Here is a 27,772-nt window from a genome sequence, read left to right on the forward strand (position 1 = left end):
CGCGGGCCGCTGGGACACCGGAGGCCTCTGGCCAATCAGCGGCCGCCCGGCCTGCCGGCTTCTGGGGGCGGGGCAGCCGCGGATTGGGGCACTGGCCCGGGGGGGGCGGGCACGAGTGAGGAGGAGCGGGAAAGGCAGTGACGGGATGGGGCGCTAGGGGGCACTGCAAGCGCTGGAGTGGGGGAGACGGGCAGTGGCCTGACAGCACTGGAGGAGGCACTGGGGGCAGTGGGCTGGCACACTGGAGAAGGGGGGGACAGTGAGCTGCCAGCGCTGGAGCAGACACTGGGGGCAGTGGGCTGGCACACTGGAGAAGGGGGGGACAGTGAGCTGCCAGCGCTGGAGCAGACACTGGGGGCAGTGGGCTGGCACACTGGAGAAGGGGGTGGGGGCATTGAGCTGCCAGCGCTGGAGCAGACACTGGAGGCAGTGGCCTGCCAGCACTGGAGGAGGCACTGGGGGCAGTGGGCTGGCACACTGGAGAAGGGGAGGACAGTGAGCTGCCAGCACTGGAGGAGGCATTGGGGGCAGTGGGCTGGCACACTGGAGAAGGGAGTGGGGGCATTGAGCTGCCAGCTCTGGAGCAGACACTGGGGGCAGTGGCCTTCCAGCACTGGAGGAGGCACTGGGGGCAGTGGGCTGGCACACTGGAGAAGGGGGGGGACAGTGAGCTGCCAGCGCTGGAGCAGACACTGGGGGCAGTAGGCTGGCACACTGGAGAAGGGGGGGGACAGTGAGCTGCCAGCGCTGGAGCAGACACTGGGGGCAGTGGCCTGCCAGCACTGGAGGAGGCACTGGGGGCAGTGGGCTGGCACACTGGAGAAGGGGGGGGACAGTGAGCTGCCAGCGCTGGAGCAGACACTGGAGGCAGTGGCCTGCCAGCACTGGAGGAGGCACTGGGGGCAGTGGGCTGGCACACTGGAGAAGGGGGGGGACAGTGAGCTGCCAGCGCTGGAGCAGACACTGGGGGCAGTAGGCTGGCACACTGGAGAAGGGGGTGGGGGCATTGAGCTGCCAGCGCTGGAGCAGACACTGGGGGAAGTGGCCTGCCAGCACTGGAGGAGGAGCAGGGGGCACTGGGCTGCCAACACTGGAGAAGGGGGGGACAGTGAGCTGCCAGCGCTGGAGCAGACACAGGGGGCAGTAGGCTGGCACACTGGAGAAGGGGGGGGACAGTGAGCTGCCAGCGCTGGAGCAGACACTGGGGGCAGTGGCCTGCCAGCACTGGAGGAGGCACTGGGGGCAGTGGGCTGGCACACTGGAGAAGGGGGGGACAGTGAGCTGCCAGTGCTGGAGCAGACACTGGGGGCAGTAGGCTGGCACACTGGAGAAGGTGGTGGGGGCAGTGAGCTGCCAGCACTGGAGCAGACACTGGGGGCAGTGGCCTGCCAGCACTGGAGGAGGAGCAGGGGGCACTGGGCTGCCAGCACTGGAGAAGGGGGTGAGGTGCTGTGCTGGAGGCACCCAGTAGGATTTGTGGCATTGTGTGAAGGCAGGCACCAGGAAAAAGACGAATCTTTCCTTAGCAGGGCCCTTGCTTTTGGTGTTAAAATTTGGAGTGGCCAGAAAGACTCCCAAGGGGAACAGGGTCAGACCCTCTGAGATGTTATCACCCTTAAGCTTGAAGGGTGAATTAGTTGCCTGAGGTTGGGCATTGAACTCTTGTCGCCCAGTTCTGTATTCAGAGCACTCTTGAGAATAAAAAATGTGTATTTTCCTTATAATGATCCTTCATTTATCAAAAGTCCATTATTCCTCCTGGTGCTAGAATGCTCAGGCTGGCCCACCCCCTTACAGTGCTAATGAAAATCTGTTTGTCTTGATTACATATTTCTTTGCATAATTATGTCTCCCTTAAATCCAGTTTTCGTGTAGCACAGCAGAGCACTTCTGAATTCCACTCCAGCAGAGACCCCAGTGAACTCACCACAGGTATTACTGCCATGTATTATATTCTGTTATAATATTTATTTATTTGTATTCCAATAGCTCCTAGAGGCCCCCATGCATTAGGTGCTATGAAAACACATAGTGAGAGACCATCCCTGCTCCCCCAAGCTAATGGTCTAACTAGACAAGACAGATGGAGATGGAAACAAATGCACAGAGTGGTGATTTGCCTAAGGTTCTCATAACACATCACTTGCAGAGTAGGGAACCGAACCAGATCTTCTGAGTCCCTGTATGGTGCCTGTTCCACTGGGCCACACTAGCATCAGAACCAGGCTGTAAGCGCCAGGATTTGAGATTGGAGGGGGAAAAAAAACCACCACGTCTGTCTATAAGGCTAAACTAACATGATGAGTAGCCCATGGAGTCTGCACATCCTGTTATAACTCCCTGTTGGATGATCCTCCTCATCAGTGCAGACAAGTGCAAATTTCCCTGTGGCCAACAAGCTTGTCTACTCATTAGTTCCTAACTCCACTGCTCACAGACCTTTGATCGCACACGGGTTTTGTTTAGTTTCTGTTTTACATGGTGCCACTCTCCCATCTTGCCAAGCTGGCACTCTCAAAACCTGTTCTTAGCAATGAAAATCAGAAACTCCAGGTCATACCTTTCGAGAACTGGGCCTCAGGGCCTGACCTGGTTGTAGTTGTGACAGACGGACACTAACCTGTAATATCCTAAATGAATTTTATTGAAGTTAAACTTTATTGAAGTAGAGTGATTAATACTTTTAGGGGTCCATTGTATTAAAAATACAATTGTGCATGTGTGATTGTGGCAGTGTTCTCTAGTTGGAGGGGGAGGCTAATGTACTTCCTATGTTATCAGCCCTTTGAAGCCACCTCTGGAGAGGTGTACATATACTAGTTCAAACTAGATTGTCTGGGGACTAACAGACAAAGAAAGGCTTTTTGGATAAATAGACTAGTTTTAAACTGGCTCAGGGCTTTCTTTCTGATCCAGCAAACAGACAAGTCTCCTGATCCATGGAGGACCCCAATCCTTGGGGTAGAGTTGGAAAGACTGGGCCTACTGAGGCTCTGTAAGACTGGGTGATTGTTCTGAGCTGAAGTTGTGATGAACTTGTGACCACACGAAGGAAACACCGTGGCTGGGGTGTAGAAGGACTGTAGTATAGGGTTGGGCCCTGGTAAGGTTAGTAGCATGGGGTAGGTTACTTTATTGTTTGTTTATATGTTTCCTCTCTAGTGCTTTTACCTGAAGAATAAAATAGGTTTGCTTAGAAAGACCTGTGTAGTAACTTACAAATGTTGACAATTACTCTTGTCAAATCTCTGAAGAGAAAGCAACCAGGTGTGCTTGGGCAGCCTGTTGCTGCTGGGAATCACACAGTTAAGGCAGGGAACAGTGCAGCATGGGAAATCCTAGTCCAAAGGGAAAGAAATACAGGTCTCCACTCGAAAAGGCTCAGGAGCTGGAAGCCTGAGAGTGGGGCCCTTCCTGGACCACTCAGGAGAAATACAGGTGCAGGGGCTGAGAACAGTGACAGAACTTATTCCTGTGAAATAGTCCCAAAGATTCCTGCAAATACTTATATGCATGCTTCATTTTTGCACAAGAGTAGTCCCACTGAGTCCATGCGACTCTGTGTGTGTGTGTATGTGTTTGCATTTGAGGATACGTAGCCTGCAGATCTCACACACTAAGTAAGACCTTTATCCTGCAACAAACCTATTAAACATATTGTACTGCAGTGATTTTCAAACTGGGGGCTGTGGAATACCTGCTGGTCACATGGTTTGATTTTGCCTCTTTCCCAGCTGCTACACTGTATTAAAAGTAGATAAACCTACCTCATATACTTTCCCAGTATGACTTGCCCATGTCGTAATTGTACTAGTTGCCCTCTGGGTGGCCATATTCTACAATTAGGAACAAAAGGGGGATACTGAAACAATATCTTGCAGTGTGGTTCACATTCCAGGCAGGTTTGAGAACCCTGCTATAATAATAAATATCACCCTTTATTTCTGACGTGCCACTTAAGAGATGGATCAGGAATTGGTCAATGATCAAAATCTCGGTACACCCAGAGCACACTTAAATCGCAAACACTTGGCTTGCTCATCTACAGCTCCTACCCATTCTTAACACTGTCTCTCCACTCCCTCTCCTTGCTTACTGTGTGCTAACTGGCAGAGCCCTCGCCTGGCAAGTTAGCACAGCTACCGTTGTTAACATTAGGCCTGCTAGCAGCTCTTACACAGTTCCTTCATCCACCCCACCCTAGCCTAGCCTCTCCCAACATGACCCCCTTCATCCAACAACTCATGTTAATTTTCACTCCCCACCACCACCACCTTTACTACCCAAAACACTCTGAAAAACAAAACAAAACAAAACAAAAGTTTAAATTTCATATCTATGTAACACCAAAGATGTGGCCTTGGACTTAGTAACCCTCCCCATAGTTGCTTAGAAGATAACACTGAACACACAATTAAACAGTAACGGTTGATGGAAAGCAAAGATTGTTATCAATGAAACAATCAGAAACACACACTGTGTCACAAGCATGCTTTTGTTCTCCCCCGATAATGTGAAATGCTGAAAGTAATACAGAAAACAGGGAAAGCAAATTAGCATGAAAATTGCCTATAAATAAATACAGATTTATATTACAAATAAATAAATAAAAATAGAACTGATTCTCCTGCCGGTCCTGAATTATTTCAATCCTGTTTGTTTGCTCCTGTCACTTTGGAACATTAATTTCGTTTGTTTGTTCACAGGATTTACACAATGTGGGCAATCACAATACATGTTCCTGCACGCTGCTGCTGCCACTTCAGACCCACTATAGACTAACTTTCAGAGGTACAGTTTAAATGAGTTGGAATTATGGACTTGTTAAATGGACACTTTCACTTGAACACAATTGAAACAATTTCCCCAATTTAGTATAGCAGCCAGTCCCACAACCGTTACTCATTTACCTCAATGGGGCTACTCACCTACCTAAAGGCTTGATCCAAAACCTGTCAAAGTAAAGGGAAAGGCTCCCATTCACATGAAATTCAGTAAGGACTAATGCAAAGTGCTCCACTTAAGAAGGGGCAATCGGTTGCACACATACAAAATGGGAAATGACTGTCTAGGAAGATTTTGTTACACTTACATGTGTTTATTACAAGGTGGTGAGAATAGACATGAGGCAGTACAAAAATTATTGGAACAGGAGCTCACTTGTGCTGCTAATACAACCAAAATCTGGATGGGGAATAACTCTGATGATCAACACTATTTACAAAACATCTAGGGAAGTGCCTGACACTCATATTCATATTTACAAACTGATTTCATTATCTTGTGTGTAGGGTTGCCAGACAGCAAGTGTGAAAAATCAGGACAGGGGATGGGGGGGTAAATAGGTGCCTATATAAGACAAAGCCCCAAATATCAGGACTGTCCCTATAAAATCGGGACATCTGATCACCCTACTTGTGCGTCAGGTCTGCTTTGGCTGAACTCTACACAGATATATAGCAGTATCAGAGAAAACCTCACTAGCAAGGAACCTTTATCTAGTGATTAAAGAAGGGAGCTGTGAGTCAGGATAAATGGACATGTTCTCAGCTCTGTGTTCTTGTGCAAATTAGTTAACTTATTTATGTGCCAGCTGCCTTGCCTGTCAAATGGGGATGACCCAGCGGCTAGTCACATTTTGAGGCCCAGTTGGAAAGAGAAATTGATGGAGTCTGGTATTCTCTTGATGCAGTCTTGTTTATTTGAAAGGAATCTACAAAGTCCTGTTTCTCCAAACACAGGAGGAATTAAGAACAAAAGGAGCAGTTTCTCAGCTTACAGCTCCAAGCCTCTTTAGTCAACAACAGACCCACAACCACATTCTCTCTAGCTTTTTCCAGGGTCGTACTTCACTCGCAGGTTACTGCTTGGCTTTCTTGTTTTTCTGCTTCTTCCTTTCTCTCTCTGTTCTGTTTCCAGTTCCATTTGGTCACTCACAATATGCAGTGGAACCCTGCTGCCCACATGAAGCTTGTTTCTGGGCATACTCTGACAGGCCTTCTTTTAGGGGTGTCCCCTTAATGGTCTCTTACAATTATTTTAAATTAAGTATATGTTCAGACATCAATTTGAATGCAGTTTTAACTAACAAGGGGTCTGCCTATCTAGTGACACAGCTATGGCACTGTAGCTGATCTGCTGTAGCACCACACTGTAGATACTTCCTACATCAACTAAAGGGGTTTTCCCCATCAGTGTAGGTAATCCACCTCTCAAAGGGAAGGTTTACACTACGGTGTTAAGTCGACCTAAGTTGCGCAACTTCAGCTATATGAATAGCATAGCTGGGCTGGAGTTGATGTACCTTAGGTCGGCTTATTGTGGTGTTTATACTGCACTGGGTCAACAGAAGAAGCCCTCCCCTCGACCCCCCGTATGTTTCTCCTTCCGGTGGAGTATCAGAGACAATGGGAGAGCGATCAGCGGTTGATTGAGCAGGTCTTCAACCTAGCCATGTCTACACTGGGATGTAGGTTGGCCTAACTACTGTGCTCAGGAGCAATCTCAGAAGCCTTTTTCAACTCTGAAAATGCTACATCACTCTGCTGACCACTGGAATGGCTTCCTTTCTTTACTGTTGCTGAATGTTTCTGACAAGTAGCAAAACCAACAGGGATCAGTTCTTATTTCAGAACAACAAGCACTTTAGCAGCTAAAGGTATGTCTACAAAAAAAACAAAAAAACATAACCCCGTGACAGCCAGTCTCAGAGCCTGGGTCAGCAGACTTGAGCTCCTGCTGTGGCAATATAGACATTTCCACTTGGACTGGAGCCTAAGTTCTGAGACCCTCCCCGTTCACTGGGTTTCAGAGCCCAGGCTGCCACCCATACATCTACACTGCTATTTTCAATCATGTGACACAACCCCCAGGAAACCAAATCAGTTGACCCTGGCTCTGAGACTCACAGCCAGGGGCAGGTTTGTTTTTTTTCTGTGTAGACTCTTTGATTTCTTCGAGGCCCAGGAAGGTTTTCAACCACTCCCACTCTTCTTCTTGCTGGAAAGCCACAATTCCATGTAGCTTTTATAATGGTTACGTTTCTGCCCCTAGGGCAGGACAACTGGTTCGCTGCAACCTAACTGCCTATAAACTATCTTTAAAAGGGACTGCCACAGACTGAATTTGTAAGACATCTTTCCTGCCATTGATTACACAGTTATTAGCCATAATGAAATCCAAGCCAGTTATTAGCTCATCCACTATTTCAGTCATCAAAACTTCTTGCTCAAATTTCAGAGATCCAATCTTCTAATCCAATTTCAGGAGAGGTGCCCATGCCCATTCCCATGCCCTAGTCATTGTCTCTGTTTAAGACTCATGAGGTGGTTCATTTTTTGATCCCTTATTCTCTAGCCTTTTTAGCATATCTAATCTAATAACTTATGTTTAGGACTGCGTCAGTTATCCCTATACACATAACACATCCTGTTATGCACTTAATAGCCAAACTCCCATTTTTGTTGTTCAGCTGCCCAGATCTAAACAAAAACTGTGGGACTAATTCTCAAACCGCCAAGCTTTGCACCTCCAGCTTAGTGTCTCCCCTGGCTCCCTGATTTCCTGAAAAGGGAGAGGGCCTTTCACTACACACTTGCAACAGCCTGCCTTCCCCCAATTTATAAATGTTTGTAGCCAATTTTGTTACAGTACCCACATTTAACTTCTTCCCTTTAATTTTTGCCTATTTTCCTTATTTTAGAAATCACATTTATCTTTTGTTGTAATTGTTCATCACAGTCACAAACCAGATAATAGATTAGAATCCCCTCTATCATATATATTAGACACAGAACTGTACTTACAGGACTCATGGTGATCCACTTCCATCTTCCTCATTAGCAGCTGCTTCCTCTTTTAGACATCCACTGCAAGAAAAGATTCAAGTTCTGTGGCAAAGTCCACAGCTTCTCGGAGTGTCTTTGGCCACCTTTTGGTGATCTTCATATGCAAGTCCAAGTCTTGCCGAGCATGTATACATTGGTCCCTCACCAGTTTATGCTGGAAGGTCTCAGTGGTACCCAGTGTCCTAAGAACATAAGTCACTGCAGGTCCTCTGACAGTTTAAGTGGGGTTTCTTCTTTCCCCCTCTTTCTAACTCTTGGTTCTTGCCCTGGCCAGCTCAGATTGATAGCTATGTCCATAGCTTGTTGTACTAAGCCTGGATAACTCCATCTTTTTTGTGGGATTAAGTTAAGAACGGCCATACTGGGTCAGACCAAAGGTCCATCTAGCCCAGTATCCTGTTTTCCAACAGTGGCCAATGCCAGGTGCCCCTGAGAGAATGAACATAATAGGGAATCATCAAGTGATCCATCCCGTTGTCTATTCTCAGCTTCTGGCAAACAGAGGCTAGTGACACCATCCGTGACCATCCTGACTAATAACCATTGAACTGGCTGCTAGCAACCCCCCTTTCTGTCCCTCCTCCCTACCATTAATTTGAGCTATAATGTTGGATTGAACTAAAGGAGCCTCCCAAGGAGTTTTTCCCTGAAAGGTAGTGGGGCTTTTGTATTATCTGAGCTGGGACAATCCGATCTCTCCCCCTGGCCCTCTGTGGATTACAAATGATAGAAAACTGTTGTAAATGTCCAGTCCTATCCAAGTCTTCCAAATGGCCCAATTCCTCATCCAGGAGCTGCGTTGGATTGTGGTCAGTAACTCTTCAATTTCCTCTGTGGCGCATCTCGATTGGCAAGTTCCGGGTTGGCTAAAGTTTACTTGGTCTCCACCATTTAAATGGAAAACCTTCTGGTCTATGGCAGTCTGATTGCTGGTCACCTCATCAATCTCTTTTACCATTCTCACCTGGTCATGTTGTGGCTGGACTTCCCAGTCTGTTTGGATGCTTTGTAACTGTTGCTCCAGCAGAGACTTCATCTCTGCCTGCAGGTCATCCTTCTGTAAGACCTCCAGATGCTGCTTTAATTCCTTCTGTGAAGCCTCCAGCTTCTGTTTCAGGTCTTGTTATAAATCTCACTGCTCATTTTTGATTTCTGCAAGTACCTCCGTTATTTGCTCTATCTTGGTTCAACAGCTGTACCAGTTTACACACTCTCTCGCCTCAGAAACTGAATCCCATGTCTAACACCAGAGTTTTCTCTTTTTGACCGGAACCAACTAGTCAAATTTTGGAGCCCTGGCGAAGTTCCACTTTGAAACAGAAACTGATAGCATCTGGTATTCTCTTTGATGTAATCTTGTTTATTTACAAGGAATGTACAAAGTCCTGCTTCTCAGAACACAGGAAGAACTAAAAACAAAAGCAGCAGTTTCTTAATTTACAGTCCCAAAGCCTCTTTAGCCAACACCAGACCAAAATCTCTCTAGCTTTTTCCAGGGTAACACTGTGCTTGCAGGCAACTGCTTGGCTTTCTTCCTTTCTGACTCTGCCTCTCTCTCTGTTTTCAGGTTCTGCATGTTCTCTCTCACACCTGGTTACAATACCCAGTAGAATTACCCACACCCGCATGGTACTAGTTTCTGGGCAGACTCTAATAGGCCTCATTTTAGGGGTAGCCCCTTAATAATCTCTTACAAATAACTTAATTGAAGGGTGTTTTCATACATCAATTTGAATGAGGTTTTAACTCAACCCACAAGGTTTCCCCTGGTTCACTGGCTTGTTGAGACTAAATTAATTGATGATTCTGCCGCACTTTAAGCTCCTCAGATAAAGGATGCAATAGAAGTGAAAAGTTATATATTTAAACAGCCTAATCTCTTCTCTGGAAAGATGGAGATGATGCTGGTTATGGTACCTCTTCCAGTACCCCACTGTTAGATACTCCCCCCTTTTGATCTTCCTACCATAGTTTCATCCTCAGATTAGTTTGGCAATACCAGAACTTTACACTTGCCTGCAAAGTTTGTGGGTTAAGATGGCCAAACCTGTTTTACTACTTCTAAGTGCACAGCTTTACTTGGCAAAGTAGCTCTTGTGAAGATGAGGTTGAGTAGTTGCATAGCTGAATTTCCCACAGGCCATTATTCATGTAATGCTCTATGTGGCCTCTTACAAACACATTAGAAAATAAAGGCCCTACCCTGCAAAGCTTACAGTCTGACTGCAAGAGATAGAATGTAATTAAATGGAGGCGAGAATCAGCGCAGAATGTGCTGGAGACCTCAGACCTAAGGTAACCTCATTAGGAACACAGACAGTGTTTTAATGTGAACAGCACTGAGCATTTTGCATCTCCAAGGCACTTTTACAAATGATCAACATCAGCGGGAGCTTGCAAAGTTCTATTTATCCAGGTTTTTTTGTTTTAAATACAGGATATACAATATCACGAGCTTTTTCATCACCGTGGTAAAGAGCAGGGGGAGCACATTTGTGCATAGGCTGGTAATTTTTTAGAAGTATTCTGAACGAGTAAATTAAATTATTATAAATAGCTTAATGTTTATTTGGTGAAGAATTAAAAAAAATCTGGTTTCAGCATAGCTTCAGTGAGAGCTCAGGTCATAGCGTGGTTGTAAATAAAGGATCCTATCCTTTGTTGCCATCCCCCTCGAAGTCAGTGGCAGCTCTGCCATGGACTTTCAGCTTTTCCACCCACTCACCCTTCCGCACTTGCCACCCCAGCGCTCTGGTAAGTTGTAACCCGTACATGGCTTGCGCTTCCCCCCTCCCCAGCCGCGCAGACTTTAACCGGGAACTCCACAGAGGCAGGGGAAGCGTTTCAACGTTCCACGGGCGCCCCCTCCGCTGTACGAACGCTCTCCCGGTGAAACGCCGAGCAGCAGCCCCACGCACCCAGCGTTTTGTGGGTGGAACTCTCCGCTGTAGGAACGTTCTCCCGGTGGAACGCCGAGCAGCAGCCCCACGCACCCAGCGTTTTTGTGGGTGGAACTCTCCGCTGTAGGAACGTTCTCCCGGTGGAACGCCGAGCAGCAGCCCCACGCACCCAGCGTTTTGTGGGTGGAACTCTCCGCTGTAGGAACGTTCTCCCGGTGGAACGCCGAGCAGCAGCCCCACGCACCCCGCGTTTTGTGGGTGGAACTCTCCGCTGTAGGAACGTTCTCCCGGTGGAACGCCGAGCAGCAGCCCCACGCACCCAGCGTTTTGTGGGTGGAACTCTCCGTTGTAGGAACGTTCTCCCGGTGGAACGCCGAGCAGCACCCCCGCGCCACCAGCGTTCTGTGGGTGGAACCCTCCGCCGTACGAACGTTCTCCCGGTGGAACGCCGAGCAGCAGCCCCGCGCCACTAGCGTTCTGCGGGCAGAATCCGAAGCAGCAGCCCCCAATGTAAACGCGTTCCACCGCGGGGGACAGAGGAGCAAGGCCCAGGGAGTGGCTGACCGAGTGGCTGATAGGAGGCGCTACACCGCCCACCACCCTTGGCTCGGCTCCTCCTCCCCGCCGCCCGGCCTGCTGTTGACAAACCGGGTGCGGGGAGAGTGCCGCTGGGCATCGGCTGCTGGCGCTCCGGGAGCCCTTCGCCCGGCAGCTGTCAGCGCCCAGCCGCGAGCGGGGCGAGCCAGAGAGGGGCAGGGCACTCCGCCGAGCTCATGTGGCAAACGTTGGCGATCGCGTCGGTGTTTTTCCCGGGTCTCTTCGCTCTGTCCGTTCGGAGTCTCGGCTGGGCTGCCCCGGCATGGAGCCTCAAGGACCGGATCCTCCTCAGCAGCAGGTACCGGGAGCATGGGGGAGTCATGCGGAGTCTCTTAGGCGACCGGCTAGGTCGGCACAGCTGGCTACCAACATGTGGGAGATACAGCACAGTGCTGCTGGCATGGGGGCAGTCATGGGCATAGCCAGGACAGGGCAGCGTGTGTGTGAGACATTGATCTAGGTCCCACTGGCATGAGCCTGACACGGGCAGCGTGTATGAGAGACGCTAGATCTGTTCTGATGGTGGCATGCAGCGTCCAGGCATCGCCTGCTGTAGTGAAAGGCAGGCTGCATCCACACGTGTCAGTGTGTAGCTTCATGCGGGTGGAGCATTGCGCAGTGGGGGGGGGGGGGGAGGCACTGGCAGGAGGCAGCGGGACTCAACGCTGTTAAAATAGCCGTGTAGAGAGCCCGGGTAGGGTACGGACCCTGCAGGTTAAGGCATGTAGGGCACTCTACTCACCTAAGCCACTTCCCCATCTCCACTATTGATACCTGTGCTAACTGGGCATGCAGTATCCGCTCTACATGTAAGTATAGACATGCCCATTGATCTAGGACAGAACCCAGCAGTATTATCCTGACAAGGACAGAGTGTGCAGTGTGTAGATATGATGGGCACCTAGAACAGAAGACCTGGTGAGACTGTGTGGTGCTGTGCAACACCCATCTAGAACAGCATAACATTTCTGACATGTGTAGACTGTGTGTCTATACAACATGCCTCTAGAATAGTGTATACTTTCTGATTTGTGTGTTATATACCTCTAGAATAGAATAGCACATTTCTAGTACCCCCCATGTTTGCAGGATGTGCATCTAAAACATCACAGCATGGTTCTCAGATACACAGTGTGTGTGAATGCAAGAGACATCCAGAAACAAACAGCACCTGAGGGATAGCGATAATCGCTCAATGGTTTGAGCATTGGCCCGCTGAACCCAGGGTTGTTAGTTCAGTCCCTGAGGGGGCCATTTAGGGATCTGGGGCAAAAATCTGTCTGGGGATTGGTCCTGCTTTGAGCAGGGGGTTGGACTAGATAGCTCCTGAGGTCCCTTCCAATCCTGACATCTATGATTCAGCTCTGTGTTGTACTGTTTCATACCTTTAGAATGCAAATGCTTTGGAGAAGGGACAGTTTAACATATCATAGTTCAGCTACTGGGCAAGACCATGTGTATTTTAGGAACTCTGCATTATTATTTCCAGGGAATGTGTTTAATAGGGCTAGGCCTTGAAAAAAACTGCAGGCCATGTCCTCAGCTGATGATAAAGTGATGCAACTACTAGAGCCGTGTCAGTTTACATCACCCAAGGATCAGCATATTTCAGACACAAACACTGTGTGTGTGGGGGGGAGAGAGGTACCATCACTTTTGATGCTAGAAGGGTGCAGAGTAGATATCAAGTAAATATGCACCTTTTTGTCAGTGATCCCTCCAGGCATTGAGGCTCTTCCATTCTAGTCATAGCAAGATTAGCAGCGGTATGATTTTTTTCTTATTTGTCAATTTCAGGATGGTGTCTTCTGTTCAAGCTACCATGGCTACTGTTTCTGGGATCATTGTTGTCCTTAATTGCAAGGATGTGGTACATGACAGGTAATTAAACCTAACCTAAATTACAGCCAGTCTGCAATTTTGCAAAGGCTATTCAAGAATCACGGAAAGGGGTGCTGGGCAGGCAGCCCGTAAATAGATTTTTATGATAAAGAGGAAGGGTGTCAGGGGTAGCTAGGAATAAACTTCCTGTGTTCTCCTTCCCTCACACTTCAAATCAGCTGTAAGGAAATGCTCCAGTAATGCCATTCTTTGAAAAGTGTTGGCTTTTAGAATGCTCTCAGACACTGTTATACCATTCTCTTTTAAAGTGGAAATGAGGTAAGGGAATCTCCCCCATCACTGATGCATTTTAGATTTTAATTTGCTCAGTTGGCCGAAAAGGAAAAAATGAGGACATCATCATTTCCCCAACAGATATAAAACACAGTTACTGAAAGTCCTAGTTCCTAACAAGAAAAACCTACTGAGAATGCTGAAAGTAGATAAGTTAAAGGCACTTTATATATACCATTTTTCACCCCAAAGGAAACAGCTCTACCAACTAGGGATGCATTATTAACTCAGAGGAGAGAAGGGACTGTTTCTTGCAACACGTGGGTATTATTTGAGGTCTCCCATCCAATTGTCACACTTGTTCAACCCTGTTTATTGTGTGAAACCTAAAGAGATCAGGCTAAGTCATGGGGCTGCAGGTCACAGCTTTTCATTATAAAAAAATCCATTGCATAGATAGGGGCCACAGTTAAAACCCTCTGTGGCTGCATGTGAACAGGTAAAAGTCCTGTTTAACATCATAGCTCAAGGCAATTGGAATATGTTTATCAATCTCACCCTTTCAGACTTAATGCCTGGAGGGATAATTCAGGGGTTATGTACATACTACATCTTAGGTTGGTATGTGTCGCTCAGCGGTGTGAATAAGCACCCCCCCGAGTGACGTCAGTTACACCAACCGAAGCGCCGGTGTGGAGAGCTGCTCCCGTCGATCGTGGAAGCTGGAGTCGACGGGAGAAAACTCTGCAGTTGGCTTAGAGTATCTGCACTAGCAGTGCTATAGCAGCGCAGCTGTAAGCTCTGTAATGTAGCCAGAGCCTTAGATTTTCAACCAGTATTTAACAGAGTTCCACATGGAAGCAGAGTGCCTATGGTCATGGAACAGGCTAAGAAAGGGGTCTGCACAGCCTGGAACTTGGTTACAAAGAGGTATCTCAAGATCACAGTAATTAGAAACTCGGTATCTATAGGCAAAGAATGATTATTTTGTTACTGGTACCGTGGCCCTTTTTAGAAGCCCCGACCAGGACTGGGGCCACATAGTGCCAAGTGCTGTACAAATACAGAGTAACCATGGACTGTAATGCTTTAGTCTAATTTTGGTTGTTGGGTTTACGCTTGGGGGCTGCTGTGATGCACAGGAGGAAGTAGATAAGCTGGTGATCCCTTCTGGCCTGTCCTACCCCCCATCTGAAATAGGAATGGAAGGAAAACGTTTCTTTAGACATCAAGACACCAGAGGTTATTCAGACCTCAGAACACATTTCTGCACAGAAGTTATCAATCAGTAACATTCCTAGCAGTTCTTACAAGGGCTCCTCTCTCTTTGTAAGGCATCAGTTACAGTTATTCCACGTTGTGCAATTGTGACACCAAGATACGTTGAAAACAGGCTGCCACATGCGGCTGTTTCCCCAATAACCCCACATCCTGGGGAATTTTATTGCATAAATAAAATACTCTGTGGTTCTTTCTCAGACCTGGCAGGCAGAAATCTCAAAAGTAACTAACAGGGATTAACTCAGGGATCCCAAAGTGCTTTCCAAAAAGTAATGAATGTGAATTAGGTAAGCACTCTTGTCCTCATTTTACTGATTGAGAAACCGAGGCACACCAATGTTACAAGCGCAGTTCTACAAGCCACACTAGGTAGCATTTACTAGTGCCCTATCTGAATCGTGAGACTCCTTCTGCACGAAAGTACCCCTCCCTTCAAGCAAGGGCTGAAGAGCTCAATCCTGTAAGATGCTGCATCAGGACCAGAGCACTCAGAACATGGCAGGACACTCAAGCTGCCTGCTAACCTGCGGCAATGCTGAGGTAGCTTCTCAGCTAGTTAGAACTCAGGACTCCTGGGTTCTGTTCTTGGCTGTGGCACTGAAGTGACTTGGGTAAGCAGCTTTGTCTCTGAATGCCTCAGTTTCTCTGTCTGTTCAGCAGGAGGGCGATACCTTGGGGGAAGTGCTGTGAAATCCTCCGATAGGGGATGTTCTGCAGAGTAGCAGCCACAGCCTAGCTTATGAAGTAAAGGTTGAACAAAATTGTAATGGAAATGTGAGCAACAGGGTAAAGTGGGTGCCCACGGCAGGCGTTGGCCTATTAGAGGCAAGTTTTCCTTTGGGCCTTGCAGACAATGGAGTTAGATCAGACTAAACCTGGAGTTTTATGCTGATGAGCCAGGCACATCGATCTCCTCCATCTTCCAGCCACCCGCGTGTGCACGAGGCTATAGTAATGCAAGATCACTTCCTCCGCTTAGGTACTGGCTCGCAGTAGAGTATGTTTGGGTCATCGTCCCATACATGATCTACGACATATACATCATGTACCTCTGCCATTGGCACAAAAGCAAAGACACCTCGGAGAAGAAGCATTCGCTGGCCAGCGTGAGGAGCTTCCTGGAAAAGGATCGCCTCATGGTGACGCACCATCTCTTCATTCTTGTCATCCTCACACCCGTTGCACAGGTAGGGGCAGCAATCAGGATTGCTAGTCTAACCGAACATACGAGTGAGACACACAGTGAAGTGCTCACCTGGTTCCAGACCATGACTAACGCATGGGCACATGGTGCCCTCAGTTGTGGTCTTTGTTGATTCCCATTACCTCCTGAGTAGTCTCTAAACACAGGGGTGAAATCCTGGTTCTATAGACATCCATGGGAGTTTTGCCTTGGATTTCACCCTTAATTGTACCCCACTGCAGCAGCTGGGCTCCCCACACCCAGCTCCACCTCATCCACTTCACTCTGCTCCTGAACCATCTGTGCAGCTCCATGGTCATCCCCCGTCAACCATTGCTCCAGGGCACCTTCTTCTACCAGGGAACAGGGGTGCTGAGAGCCACTGAACCAAACTATCAGAGGGGTAGCCATGTTAGTCTGGATCTGTAAAAGCAGCAGAGAGTCCTGTGGCACCTTATAGACTGACAGACGTATTGAAGCATGAGCTTTCGTGGGTGAATACCCACTTCATCAGTGCATCCAACGAAGTGGGTATTCACCTACAAAAGCTCATGCTCCAATATGTTTATTAGTCTATAAGGTGCCACAGGACTCTGAACCAAACTGTAAACCCTGTATATAATGGAAACCACAAATCGGGGTACTGCAGCACCACCTGCACCGCTAGTTCCAGCATCTATTCCTGGAAACACGGGACACCACATCTCTCCCATTTAGGACATTTCTCAGACTGACTAGTAGGTGGGACTCTAAAGATGGGACAGCCAAAGTCCTCCACCTCCTTTTGCAGAGTCTACAAGCAGTACATGCCACGGTCTGCTCTGACTTATTCTGAACCTATCAGGACTGAAACCAGTTTAGTCTGAACACAAAATTTGTCAAGTGGAAGCTTTAATCAGCCTGTATACCTTTTATCTGTATCTATCACCATCGATTCGTATCTTGAACGAGCTTAAAAATCTTTGCTTCCAAGTCCACCTTCCGGGCGGGGGCGGGAGGGAGGCATCTGGACCCAACAGAGAAGCTGCAATCCACATGATAATCCTTAAAGTTACCTTCCTTCCAGTTTTGTTCAGGGGGGCGTGAGCTAACGCCACTGAAAGCACTGGGAAGCCTCCAGTTGGCATCAGTGGGATTTGGACTGGACCTCACTTGGCCACGAAAAGGTCCCTGCACTAATCACTCTGTTTTTTTTTCTAGTACCTCAGAGGAGAGCTTGGAGATTTCTTTGTTGGTTGCATCTTTGTGGCGGAACTGAGCACTCCGTTCGTGTCACTGGGCAAAATCCTGATGCAGGTAGGCCTGGCCCATATGTTTCTTTAAAAAGAATGGGGTGGGGTGTATTGTTTTACCCATGCTGCTCTCCCTCTAAATATTGGGATAAAAAAAGCCTTACTACTAAGAGCAAGGTTACCTGGGAAATTCATCAGTGGTTCTCATTCTTTTCCACCCCAGGACCCATCTGGAACTGCTTTCCATCCAACTAGGAGCCCTCTTTCATTTAACATTGTGGGAAAAGCAGGTAGTCAGGACCCCACAGCAGCTGTTTGTGATCCACACATCTGGAAACGCCTGTTTTAAGGCCACACTGACGTCCTGGTTCCCACTTGCTTCCATCATACTGTAATCAAAGATGGATGGACTAAGTCCTCACTAACCAGTCACCAGCCAAAGAGCAGTAGCTCTCCTCACCAATCCTCTTTCTTTAGGAAATCCTTTGTCACCAGTCACCCTCCTCTCACAGGTTGTCTTGTCCATGGGCTTGATCCAAAGCTCTTTGGAGCCAATGAGTCTTACCATTGCCTTCTCTGTGTACTAGCTCAGGTCCATAGATTGAAAGCTTTGAGGCAAGGACTGTTTCCCTACACGCCTGTATGTCTCCATGCATTACAATACTGCAGGGATAATAATCAGTGACATAGAAATGGACAGTCACTCTTTATATGCAGCATTTACCATGTGTTCCCCCCACCCCTTTTGTTTCTTTTGCAGCTAAAAATGCAGGACACGCTCCTGCACAAGGTGAATGGGATTCTCATCCTGGTGACATTCTTCCTCTGCCGGATCGTCCTCTTCCCATTCATGTACTGGGCCTACGCCAGGCAAATGGGGATTCCGATCTACATGGTGCCTTTCCACATCCCCATGCACTGCAACGTGGCCAATGCCTCTCTCATCGCCCCACAGCTCTACTGGTTCGTGCTGATCTGCAGGAAAGCTGTCCGACTCTACAGCAGTTCGCCGTCTGCCAAGAATAGATAATCGCCGGCAGAGGCTGCAGACCACAAGGTTTGAGACTAAGCCAGCATCATGGCTCTTCTCCCAGCTGCCTTGCCATTAAAATCAGTGTTGTAGGTACCAGGTTGGGACTGGAACATTGTTGCCCATTAGTATTAGGAGGCTCTTTTACTTTAAAGCAGCTGTGTTGTCCCTGCTGCAGTTCAGGGAAGCAGCACCGGCCTGTTACAGAAGGACTTTCTTTCTGTAACACTCAAGTGTCCTGTGTCCTTCTGTCTGCGGGAGAACCTGGCTAGTGGGAGGGTTATGTAGTTGAAGCACTACAGAGCCTCGCTGTGGTCAGACTCTCTAGCTATTGGTCAATGAAATGCTAAAGAGGACAGAGGGGAGGCAAGAGGGTTGGTCATAAATATTCTGGTCAATTAATAGATGAAATTGGCGTTGAAAGATATGGCACAGACCCAGACCTGGCAGAAGTGGGTGCAACGCCCACAGAAGACTCTGGGCCAAATTCAGTGCTGGATGTAACCTATGGGGGGTCACTGGTGTGATCTGACCATCTGTAGTTGTGGAAAACCAGTGTGTCATACATACTGAGGGGCAGGTTCACCTCACTCAGGTTCTGAGTTATTCTGATTTACACCCTTCCAGCTCAGAGCAGAATCTGGCCCTCAGGAAACAGAAAAGGGGGTGATGTTCTGAACTGTCTGCTCCCCTTACACTGCTCTTGTGCAATGGCTGAATTTGGTCCATTGCCTCTGGGGAAGTTTCTAGTTGCTGCTAAGCACGGGTTTGTCCCTTGGCCACACTCCATACAGACCTAAGTGCAGTGTTTCCCCAGGTCTGTGATTACCCAACCCACTAATTCAGCCCTGGTGAAAAGAACCAGAGAGAAGAAACTGGAGCTAGGAATTATAGGTGAAATGCAACAAGCTGCTGAAGGTGGCAGCACCAGAACAGTAGTCACTGACTGACACCCCTAGTCTAATCCTATGCCCACTTACACCAATGCTGACTTGGGCCCACAGTATCTGCTGCACTAATTGTTTCCCCTGACCCTGCTTAGTACCACACCCTCTGCAAGACCAGCCCCAGACTGCAACACTTTGCTTAAGGCCGAGAACCAGATCTTTCTTTATAACCGTGGACTAAAGACCCTAGCAGGTGCACAAGCAAAACGCCAACCACTCTGAGCACACACCCCTGATGGACAATCACCATATGCACAAAAAACACCAGGACAGTCCCCGGCTCTTTGTAACCTTTGGTGCCAGCACTGACGGGCTGCATTCGTCCCTGGAGAATAACTCCACAGAAGTGAGTAGCTCCACCAGGGACGAACCTGGCCCTTACCTATCTGTGGAGCAGGGAGTTTACAAAAGGATAAGCTGCCTTGTAGCTTTTATTCAGCCGCTGGGGAAGAGCCGAAGACTGTGTTTGAAAGTACTTAGCTCTCCGAATCCCAGTTCCTTCAGGCATCAGGCCTTACCCTGGACGTAATCACATGTTCCTGGAAGAATAAAGGAATTGGCTCTTTCCAAGCTTCGTTCTAACAACGCGTCATTGCAATGACTGTCAGATTAGTAACGTGTTTTGTTTTTATTATTATTATGAACTACACAGGCCAGTCAGATGGGTGGGTTTCCACTTTGTAACATGCTCTCAGTGTTGCAGGCATTTTTATCTTGCTGTTTTTGTTACAAATAATTTGCCGTATGTAACGGAAAGGAAAAAAGCCCTTGAGGCATTTTAAAGTTTGCACTAACATTGCCCCTACTCACTACTATGCCTGTTGGAAGAGAGACCAATAAAGACCTCTTTTCAGAGCCACTGGACGGGGAATCTGTCTTGTTCAACGTGCACCTTCTGGGTAGAGAGGCTCTAGCTGGCTGAGGGGGAGTCAGGGTTACCAGTCTGAATCCAGCCCAGCACAGAAGCAACCCAAATTCATTACCAAGCTGCTAGAGATTTAGGGGTGTCACTTAATTTTCCCCACAGGCAGGTGGTGACGTCACAATCTGCCCATGAGGATCTAAGCCCCTTTTGCTGACATTATTAGCAGGGGGCCCGGTTACTGAATAGCCAATGGAGGCTGAGTGTCCCTCTGGATTAGGGTTACAGGGCCATAGGCCTGGTGCGGAACTCCTTAATAGCAAACACAGTAACAAGATATTAAAAGGCCAGATTGGAGTTGCGGGTGCAAGTGAAGAACAACTAAAATGGAGGCTATTTTAACTGGCAGGTTTCACAGAGGATGCAGACATCAATTTCTAAATGCACCATGACACTCTCAGGCATGTTAAGAAATACAGCTACACAAACAAGTCCAAAAGAAAAGGTTTATTATAGATCTTACAAATCTCCTAGTAACGTCTCCTCATCTTTGTAGGGTTTAGGCTCTGTTCAACACTGGTGTGTCTCATTCTGTCATGCCTCTGAGCTCTGATGATCTGTGGAGCCGAGACACGCCATTTCGCTCCAGGTGTAATCTGTGACCTGCCTGACACCTGGGATGGCTCACAGCTTGCTCAGCTTCTGCAGGAGCGTGGCCCGGAGCTCCTTGTTACTGACGTTGTCGGTGATGGACTCCAGGAAGTGCTTCTCGTTGGCTTTCCTGAGTGCGCTGCTCAGGGACTTGTCGGAGGCACTGAGCGTTTCGTACTGTGAGAGGATCTCCAAGGCCAGGACCAGGAGCGGCTCACCGGAGTGGTCATCTGGCAGCATGGCCGCCACGTGCAGCACATGGCAGAACACCTGGATGTAGATGAAGGACACTTCCTGCGTGGGGTTCTTGTCGTCAGCAGAGTGCCAGTGAGAGAGGGAATCCCTCTTGACCAAGCCCAGTAGGTCAGTGAGGCTGTTGCTGTAGAGTCTCACCACGTGCTGCCAGGCTTCTGCTGGCAGCCAGCTGGAGCAGCTGGAGCTGCAGAGCAGCTGGAATCCTCTCAAGAAGAGCACAGAGAACTGGAGATAATGGGCAAAAGGCTTGAAGTTGAGCAGCGGCATGTACTGCACGTACTCCAGAGTATAAGGTACGTGAAGGACCTGCCTCTGCAGCAGGCTTTCAATCACCTGCGTGAGTCTCTTCCATTCGCTGTGGCTGCACCACGGAAGGACCTGTATCAGGGCCACCAGGAACCCTTTGCTGAATAAGTTGACTTCTTCTGGGTTGTCCACATCAACGGTGAGGAGAGAGAGCATTTGCTCCCTCAGCGCCGTGGATATGCAGCAGCACTCCATCCAAGCCAGGAGCCCGCTGCCTGCCCCATATGCCGGGACGGGGCGGGACGTCCACTCGTCTTCTGAGAGCTTGCAAATTTGAAACAGGGTAGCTGGGACTTCGTTCTTAAAGTGATCTCCAAAAAGCTTCTTCAGCCGGAGACCAACGGTCCAGTCCAGCAGCTCGACCTTCCGGTGCAGCCACGCCAGCGACTGGATCCACACTTCTGGGGAGGGGGCAGCTTTCTGCCCCACCATCTCACATAGCTGAGAGAGGGTGGTGGCAATCAGGTCTTTGGTCTCCAGCGAAGGGCAGTGCTGGTCCCTGAACCGGTGCCAGTACTTCGTGTAGCCATCCAGGAGCTTGCAGAGGCTCAGAAGGAGCGGGAAGGGGTAGCAGGACTTAAGCCACTGTTCCTCTGAATCAGGCTGGACCTCCAGAACCTTACTGAGGATCTGCAAGCTCAGCTCGACGTGAGCAAAGTCTGATTTCAAATGGGGAAGGACAAAGGCTCTGGTCACCTCTGCGGCGGAGAGAAGTGGATGACCTGAACTCGGCTGCATGAGAAAGGCCAAGAATTCTAAAAACTGCTCCTTTTCCTTAGCGGAGGAGAGTCTCCCCCAAACAGTCTCCTTAAGACATCTCTCTAGCAGGCTGCCCGACTGGTTTGGGTCGTCTCGTGCCTCTTGGAAGCTCAGCGCCGGGAAGGAGCACAGGATCTGTGCTAGGAACTGGTGCGTTCCCAGGTTGACGACAGCAAGGTTGCAGATCTTCTTCACGGTCGCCTCCGGGTGGAGCAGAGTCAGCCTCGCTACAGAGGCAACAGCCTTGGTGAGACCTTGATCTGATGCACTCTGCGTGATCTGGTTGAAAGCCAAGTTCAGCTCCTCTTGAAAACCGTCCATGAACGCCTTCAAGTTCAAGGACAGGCCCTGCCCACCCCAAGAAGCCAAGACGCCCGAGATCACTTTGTTCTTGTCGGGTAGTGGAAGCTCAGCGTAACACTCCAGAATAGTTTTGATCACTTGATTCTGCCGCTCCCTGCTCTCTCTGTTATCAGCAGACAGGCTAACAGTCACGGTGCTCTCCAGCAATTGCAAGACCAGCTCCGGTTTCTGGAAGAGGGCTCTGTTTTTAACAAGGCAGGCAACCCAGTCCTTAGAAAAGGCCCAGGCCTTCTCAGAAGCAAAAATGGAGCACATTTCCATGTGGCGGTCCATCCTCTTCTCGATAATTGCCATGGCAACCAAAGCCATGACACTGCTGTCTGAATTCCTGCCTTTCAGCTTTGGATTGATCTTCTTGAGGAAGTCCACAATGATCTGTCCCAGTTCTGACACCATCTGCTTCTCGTCCTCACTCAGATCTTCAGACTTGGCAAAGGAGATCAGGTTCTTCCCGAAGGCAGTGAGGCTGTCAAGGAGTCGGTAGCTTTCATAGCAGATCTCTTTGTGGTTGTTCAGCATGCACTGTAGCTCCTCCCCCCAGCCCTGGAGCAACCTACAGAGGAAGTTCAAGCCAACAAACAGCTCTTCGCTGGACAGCTTGGCCACAGACAGCAAGCTCACGCTCCTCTCGGCCTCCTTCACTTTCTCTTCCAGACCCCTTCCGTTGTACCGGTTCTCACTGTCATCGTTCCAGATGGCGACGACGGATGTGATCTTGTCTAGGTATGCTTTGACGGGCAGTGTGCTGGACTCACACTCTATCACCGTGAAGACCGACAGCAGCTCCACCAGGTTGGCGAGAGCACAGCACTTCATCTTGGGGAGGACGATGCTCCCATAGAGCTGCTTTAGCCCGTCGATCAGAACCATCAACAGGCCAGTGGTCAAGGGGGAGCTCTGCAGGGAGAAGGGGTCACCCTTGAATCTCTTTGCGGGGTGGCAGGGCTCATCTGGAGACTCAGACAGGTGTTGATGGGCCAGAGTGCTGAACATCAGGATCATTTTGTCTTGCTCGCCCTCCTTGTGTTTCATTATCTCCCACCACACGTCCAGGAAGAAGGTGACGTCCACCAGGGATGTCTCATTCACAACGTACTTGACCAAGAGCTGAAGCTCCTGCTGACGCACCGCTGCGGGCAGCGCCAGCAGCAGCTGCACAAAGAGCCGTGGCGCATTCAGAGCCTTGAGCAGCTCGAAGAGGACAGTGTGGTTTATACGCGGAATCATGCTGCCCGCCGAGAAGAAGACATCTTCCTTCCACCGTTGGTCGACTGAGGTGGGGCCCGTGGAGGACAAGGGGCAGGGGAAGAGGATTTTGGCCCAGATGATGATAACTGCTTTCTTCTTCCACACACTGGGTTGGGATGGGGAAGAAGAACGGCTGGTGCATATCTCCTTCAAGGCATCAGTTATAGGCTGCCCGACCAGGGGCCAGTCGGATTTGGCCAACTCTGTCAACGCTTTGGGATGATACAACTTCGCTGCTAGCAGGAACCCGCCATGCAGAATGGTTGTTTCCTCACAGATGTTCAAGGGTCCTGTTTAAAGAGAAGCACACACGGACATGCAATTAAATCTGAGAGGAAGGACGCTCTTGTGATTAGACTAGGGCTCAGAAGAGCTGGTTTCAATGTTCTGCCACAGCCTCCTTGTTTGACCTTAGGCACTCTCTAAAATGGGGCTAGTAGTACTTCCTTTCTCCTATCTTTCTTAAGAACATAGGAACGGCCCTACTGGGTCAGCTCAAGGGTCCATCTAGTGCAGTATCCTGTCTACTGACAGTGGCCAATGCCAGGTGCTCCAGAGGGACTGAACAGAACAAGTAATCATCAAGTCATCCATTCCCTGTCGCTCATTTCCAGCTTTTGGCAAACAGAGGCTAGGGACACCATTCCTGCCCATCCTAGCTAATAGCCATTGATGGACCTATCCTCAATGGACTTGTCTAGTTCTTTTTTGAACCCTGTTATGGTCTTGGCCTTCACAACATCCTCTGGTTCTTGTGCGTCACCAAATGAAATTAATAGGCAGGAGGTTTAAAACAAATAAAAGGAAGTATTTCTTCACACAATGCATAGTCAACCTCTGGAACTCCTTGGAACTTCTTCTGTGTCATCTCCTTAGACTGCAAGCTCTTTGGAGCGGGCACTGTCTCTTTCTATGTGTACACACAGCGCCTAGCATGGGGCACTGCTATAACACAAATAGTTTACTTAACTAACTTACATTGGGAAATGTTAATGGATTGTTACGGAAATGCTGCAAGGAAGTAAAAGATTCAACCTTCCATCTTATAGGGGGAAAAACAACCTTGTATTAACCCTTAATGCAGCAAGTCCACCAGATCTAGGGATTAAAGATATCATGCGACTGTCCTGAACTCCAAACAGACATACCAATTACACAAAAAAACACCTTCAGTTTACACACGTTGCAGTAGCTCCTTTATTAGCATAGCATAGCCTGGGAGTGTCAGGGAAAGAGGATTACACAGGCACACACCTGCACAACAGCTTGCAGGGAAAGGGATGTTTTCCAGCTGATGACTGTATCATCATCACCCTGTGTTTCTATACAGCCTATAGTCTCAAACCACTTTACAAATTATACAGCATTGAAATGCAGGCAGGCCAGGGGCAATGTGTACCAATACCCATGCACTGAACACACAATGCAACAGCTGGGGGTGGGCTCTGGACACCAGTTTAAACTCCTCCTCTTACAAAATGTGCCATGGGATTAGTATTGTCCACAGAGCGCAAACAGGGCTTTGGTTTCTAAGCTCGCTAGCCCCACCACTTCTCTCTCACACACAGAGAACTCAAGGTTTCTAATCCAGAGGGGGAAGGAATCTGTGAAACTGCCCCTCCACTGCTATGGAGGCAAAAGGTGCATAATGGGCTGCTTGGGAGATGGGGAAGGAATATGGTGGTCCTGCTGCCTAAAGTCACTGTGATCTCATGGGGGATGGGGGAGGAGTGCTACTGTCAGGGTCATGTACATTAGAGGCACAGACAGGTTGAGTCACTCACGCGACATCACACATCAGCGGCAATGTCAGACCAACGTACCAGCATGGTGGAATGTTGCAATGTGAGCTGCATTCCAGGACACCCTGCATGGATCCTGCACACAAGTGCCCACCTCAGAGGAAAGGCTAGGCCTTGCTTCCAGAGAAGTCCTGTGGCTACAACACTGCCACAAGACAATCATTGATCTGCACTGACTCTGCAAATTCTCCTCCTAATAGAACATAGCCCATTGGCCTAAAGCTTTGGGCTCTAAATCTCCAGTGCAGGGATCAAGGAGACTGGCACTGGATTCCCACAGTAAGTGGGGTTTCCCTGCAGGATGCTGATGTGTACTTGTTATTGGATTTGAATCTTTGTGTCTGTTTACACTGCCTGCTCACAGAAGGTGCATTGTCCCCTCTGAACCATTTCCAAACAGCATTACTGGCTGCGATATAATCGTTCTAGGAGAATTATGTACCTCTTGTCCAGGCAGGTACCCTCTGCTCCTCACACGCTGGCAGCGAGGCTGGCAGGCCATTCTAGCAACAGTATGAGCCACACGAGAAGCAAGGAGGAATTTGCCAGGGTCTGTCTCTCGTGCGCATACATGGAATCAAAATCCCTTAAGCACCTTTTTTTGGTACATGCAATAGGGTGTACCAACAGGGCAAAGGCTTCTCTCGCTGGTCTGCTTTCGCTAATCCCCTTGCTGACTCCTCAGCCATCTGGTGCAATTACTTAGCTCACCCCAGGGTCCTAATTTAAATGGGGAAGGCTCGTGCCCTGCTGGGATCAGCATCCTCGTGTGATGCAACTCCGCGGGGGCGCACTCTTACCGCAGGGTAGCTTGCCCAACCGCCGGGCTAGACTAGCTGCGATACCTGGCGCCCAGCCAGGCCAGAAACGTGGGAACGACTTTCTACTCCGGAGCTAGCTATTAAACACCCGGCAGGTGAGGCAAGCGGGCTGGGGAGGCGGGTTTAAGGTGCGGCGTGTCCCCACACACACATACACCGATGCACGCCCCCCCACGCGCGTCCCGACACCCACCCCGGCAGCCGCGCCGCCAGCGAAGCACCCACCTAGCTCCATGGCCCGGCCTCTCGGCTCCTCCGGCGCAGGCCTGGCAGGGTAGGGGCGGGCCCAGCGGCGCGGCTCCCCGAGGCGGGCCCCGTGAGCCAGGCGAGCCCGGCTCTGTGACGCTCCCAACCAGCCGCCGCCTGCGAGCCACGTGGCCGCGGCTCCCCCCAGCGAGGCGGCGCAGCGGGCTCTGCAGGCGCCTGCCCAGCGCTGCACGGAGCGGCGATCGCAGAGCGGTGTCCGGTCGGTAATTCCCCCGCTCGCCCGGCTCCTGGGTGGGGGCTCCCCCCACAGACACTGAAAATCTTCCCCTCTTAAAACTCTCACCCCGCCCGTCCCGCTATTGACCAGCCCCTGCTGGGGTCAAAGTCTGAGTCCTGGACAGGGAGATTCGCTTCCCCCAGGACACTTCAGCGCGATGGGCTGGGAGCTCCCAGGTTCCGGGACTCTCAGAATCCGACACCCCTGAGATTGGGGTGTGTGTTAGGCCATCATTTTAAAATTTAATGAAAGGGGGCTGGGAGAACCACCCCCGGAAAGCCAGAGTGTTGAGGCACCTCAGCTGAGCCAGCCGGGGTTTAGGAGATGCTCAACAAACTGACCCCCTCTTATTTAACTTAAACCTACAAGCAGCCAGCAATTGGTTATAGAGAAGTACTTTCATCAATAGGCATATGTGCATTGCTTAGCTAGGTACTAGGACAGGGCACTTTCTACATATCTATTTTAGTACAGCATAAAAACTTCCACTGCTGTACTAGCTAAGGGGCATGTATCACAGCTGTTTACATGTGACTGACTGTCATTTGAGGCACAAAAATTCAGCATGGGGTTAAGGTGGGGTTTTGGTTCTTTTCCAGTACTACTGAACTCAAAGCTTCCAAGATCATGTGGCAGGCCCCCTAAAAATTAACTTTAAAAATAATATTGGGTTTCTTTTTATTTGCCTTCTGGATTTTTAAATGTTTAAGAGTTACAGTTTTCAGGTTTTTCTCTGCAATGATCAGGGACAAAAATTTACATTTTTCTATCCCCTCTTAAATGAAAGAAGAGATTGTGGGATAATCACCTGACTCCAGCAGCTAGGGCTTCAAGAAAAACAAATAGCATAACAGTTCGCAACACCACTTCTTTCTGAGGCAAACTGCCAATATATAGGCACAGAGGGTTATATTCTTCTTAGCAGAAATCCAGAACAACGCCCCTGAAATCCAGACTGACGTAGATAGAGCTAAGACCAAATTCCTAGCTCAATTAGTTTTCTTTGAACAAGTCTTCCTTTGACCTTCTTCCACACTGGTTACAAAAGGAGACTAAACCTGTCCATATGTTTAGCAGGCTTCTGATGAA

General features: G+C 49.1%; 2 protein-coding genes across 3 annotated transcripts; one reads left to right on the forward strand and one right to left on the reverse strand.

The window, feature by feature from the left end:
• The first annotated feature begins 10,863 nt into the window (after positions 1-10,863).
• TLCD3A (TLC domain containing 3A) lies at positions 10,864-19,991 on the forward strand. The gene is made up of 5 exons (XM_050928845.1): positions 10,864-11,642; positions 13,142-13,225; positions 15,720-15,927; positions 17,124-17,219; positions 17,916-19,991. Exons 1-5 carry the CDS (start codon positions 11,521-11,523, stop codon positions 18,183-18,185), a joined length of 780 nt encoding a protein of 259 aa, XP_050784802.1. The 5' UTR covers positions 10,864-11,520; the 3' UTR covers positions 18,186-19,991.
• Positions 19,992-20,486: 495 nt separating this feature from the next.
• On the reverse strand, positions 20,487-26,481 carry GEMIN4 (gem nuclear organelle associated protein 4). Of its 2 annotated transcripts, none has more exons than XM_050928772.1 (2): positions 26,425-26,481; positions 20,487-23,866 (listed from the first exon to the last, which is right to left on the reverse strand). In XM_050928772.1, exons 1-2 carry the CDS (start codon positions 26,432-26,434, stop codon positions 20,679-20,681), a joined length of 3,198 nt encoding a protein of 1,065 aa, XP_050784729.1. In that variant the 5' UTR covers positions 26,435-26,481; the 3' UTR covers positions 20,487-20,678. The 2 variants fall into 2 exon arrangements, with proteins under 2 accessions (XP_050784729.1, XP_050784728.1); XM_050928771.1 differs by lacking the exon at positions 26,425-26,481 and adding an exon at positions 25,400-25,801.
• Positions 26,482-27,772: the final 1,291 nt, after the last annotated feature.

Source organism: Gopherus flavomarginatus, chromosome 19 (genome assembly GCF_025201925.1).
Source record: "Gopherus flavomarginatus isolate rGopFla2 chromosome 19, rGopFla2.mat.asm, whole genome shotgun sequence".
NCBI classification, from domain to species: Eukaryota; Metazoa; Chordata; order Testudines; family Testudinidae; genus Gopherus; species Gopherus flavomarginatus.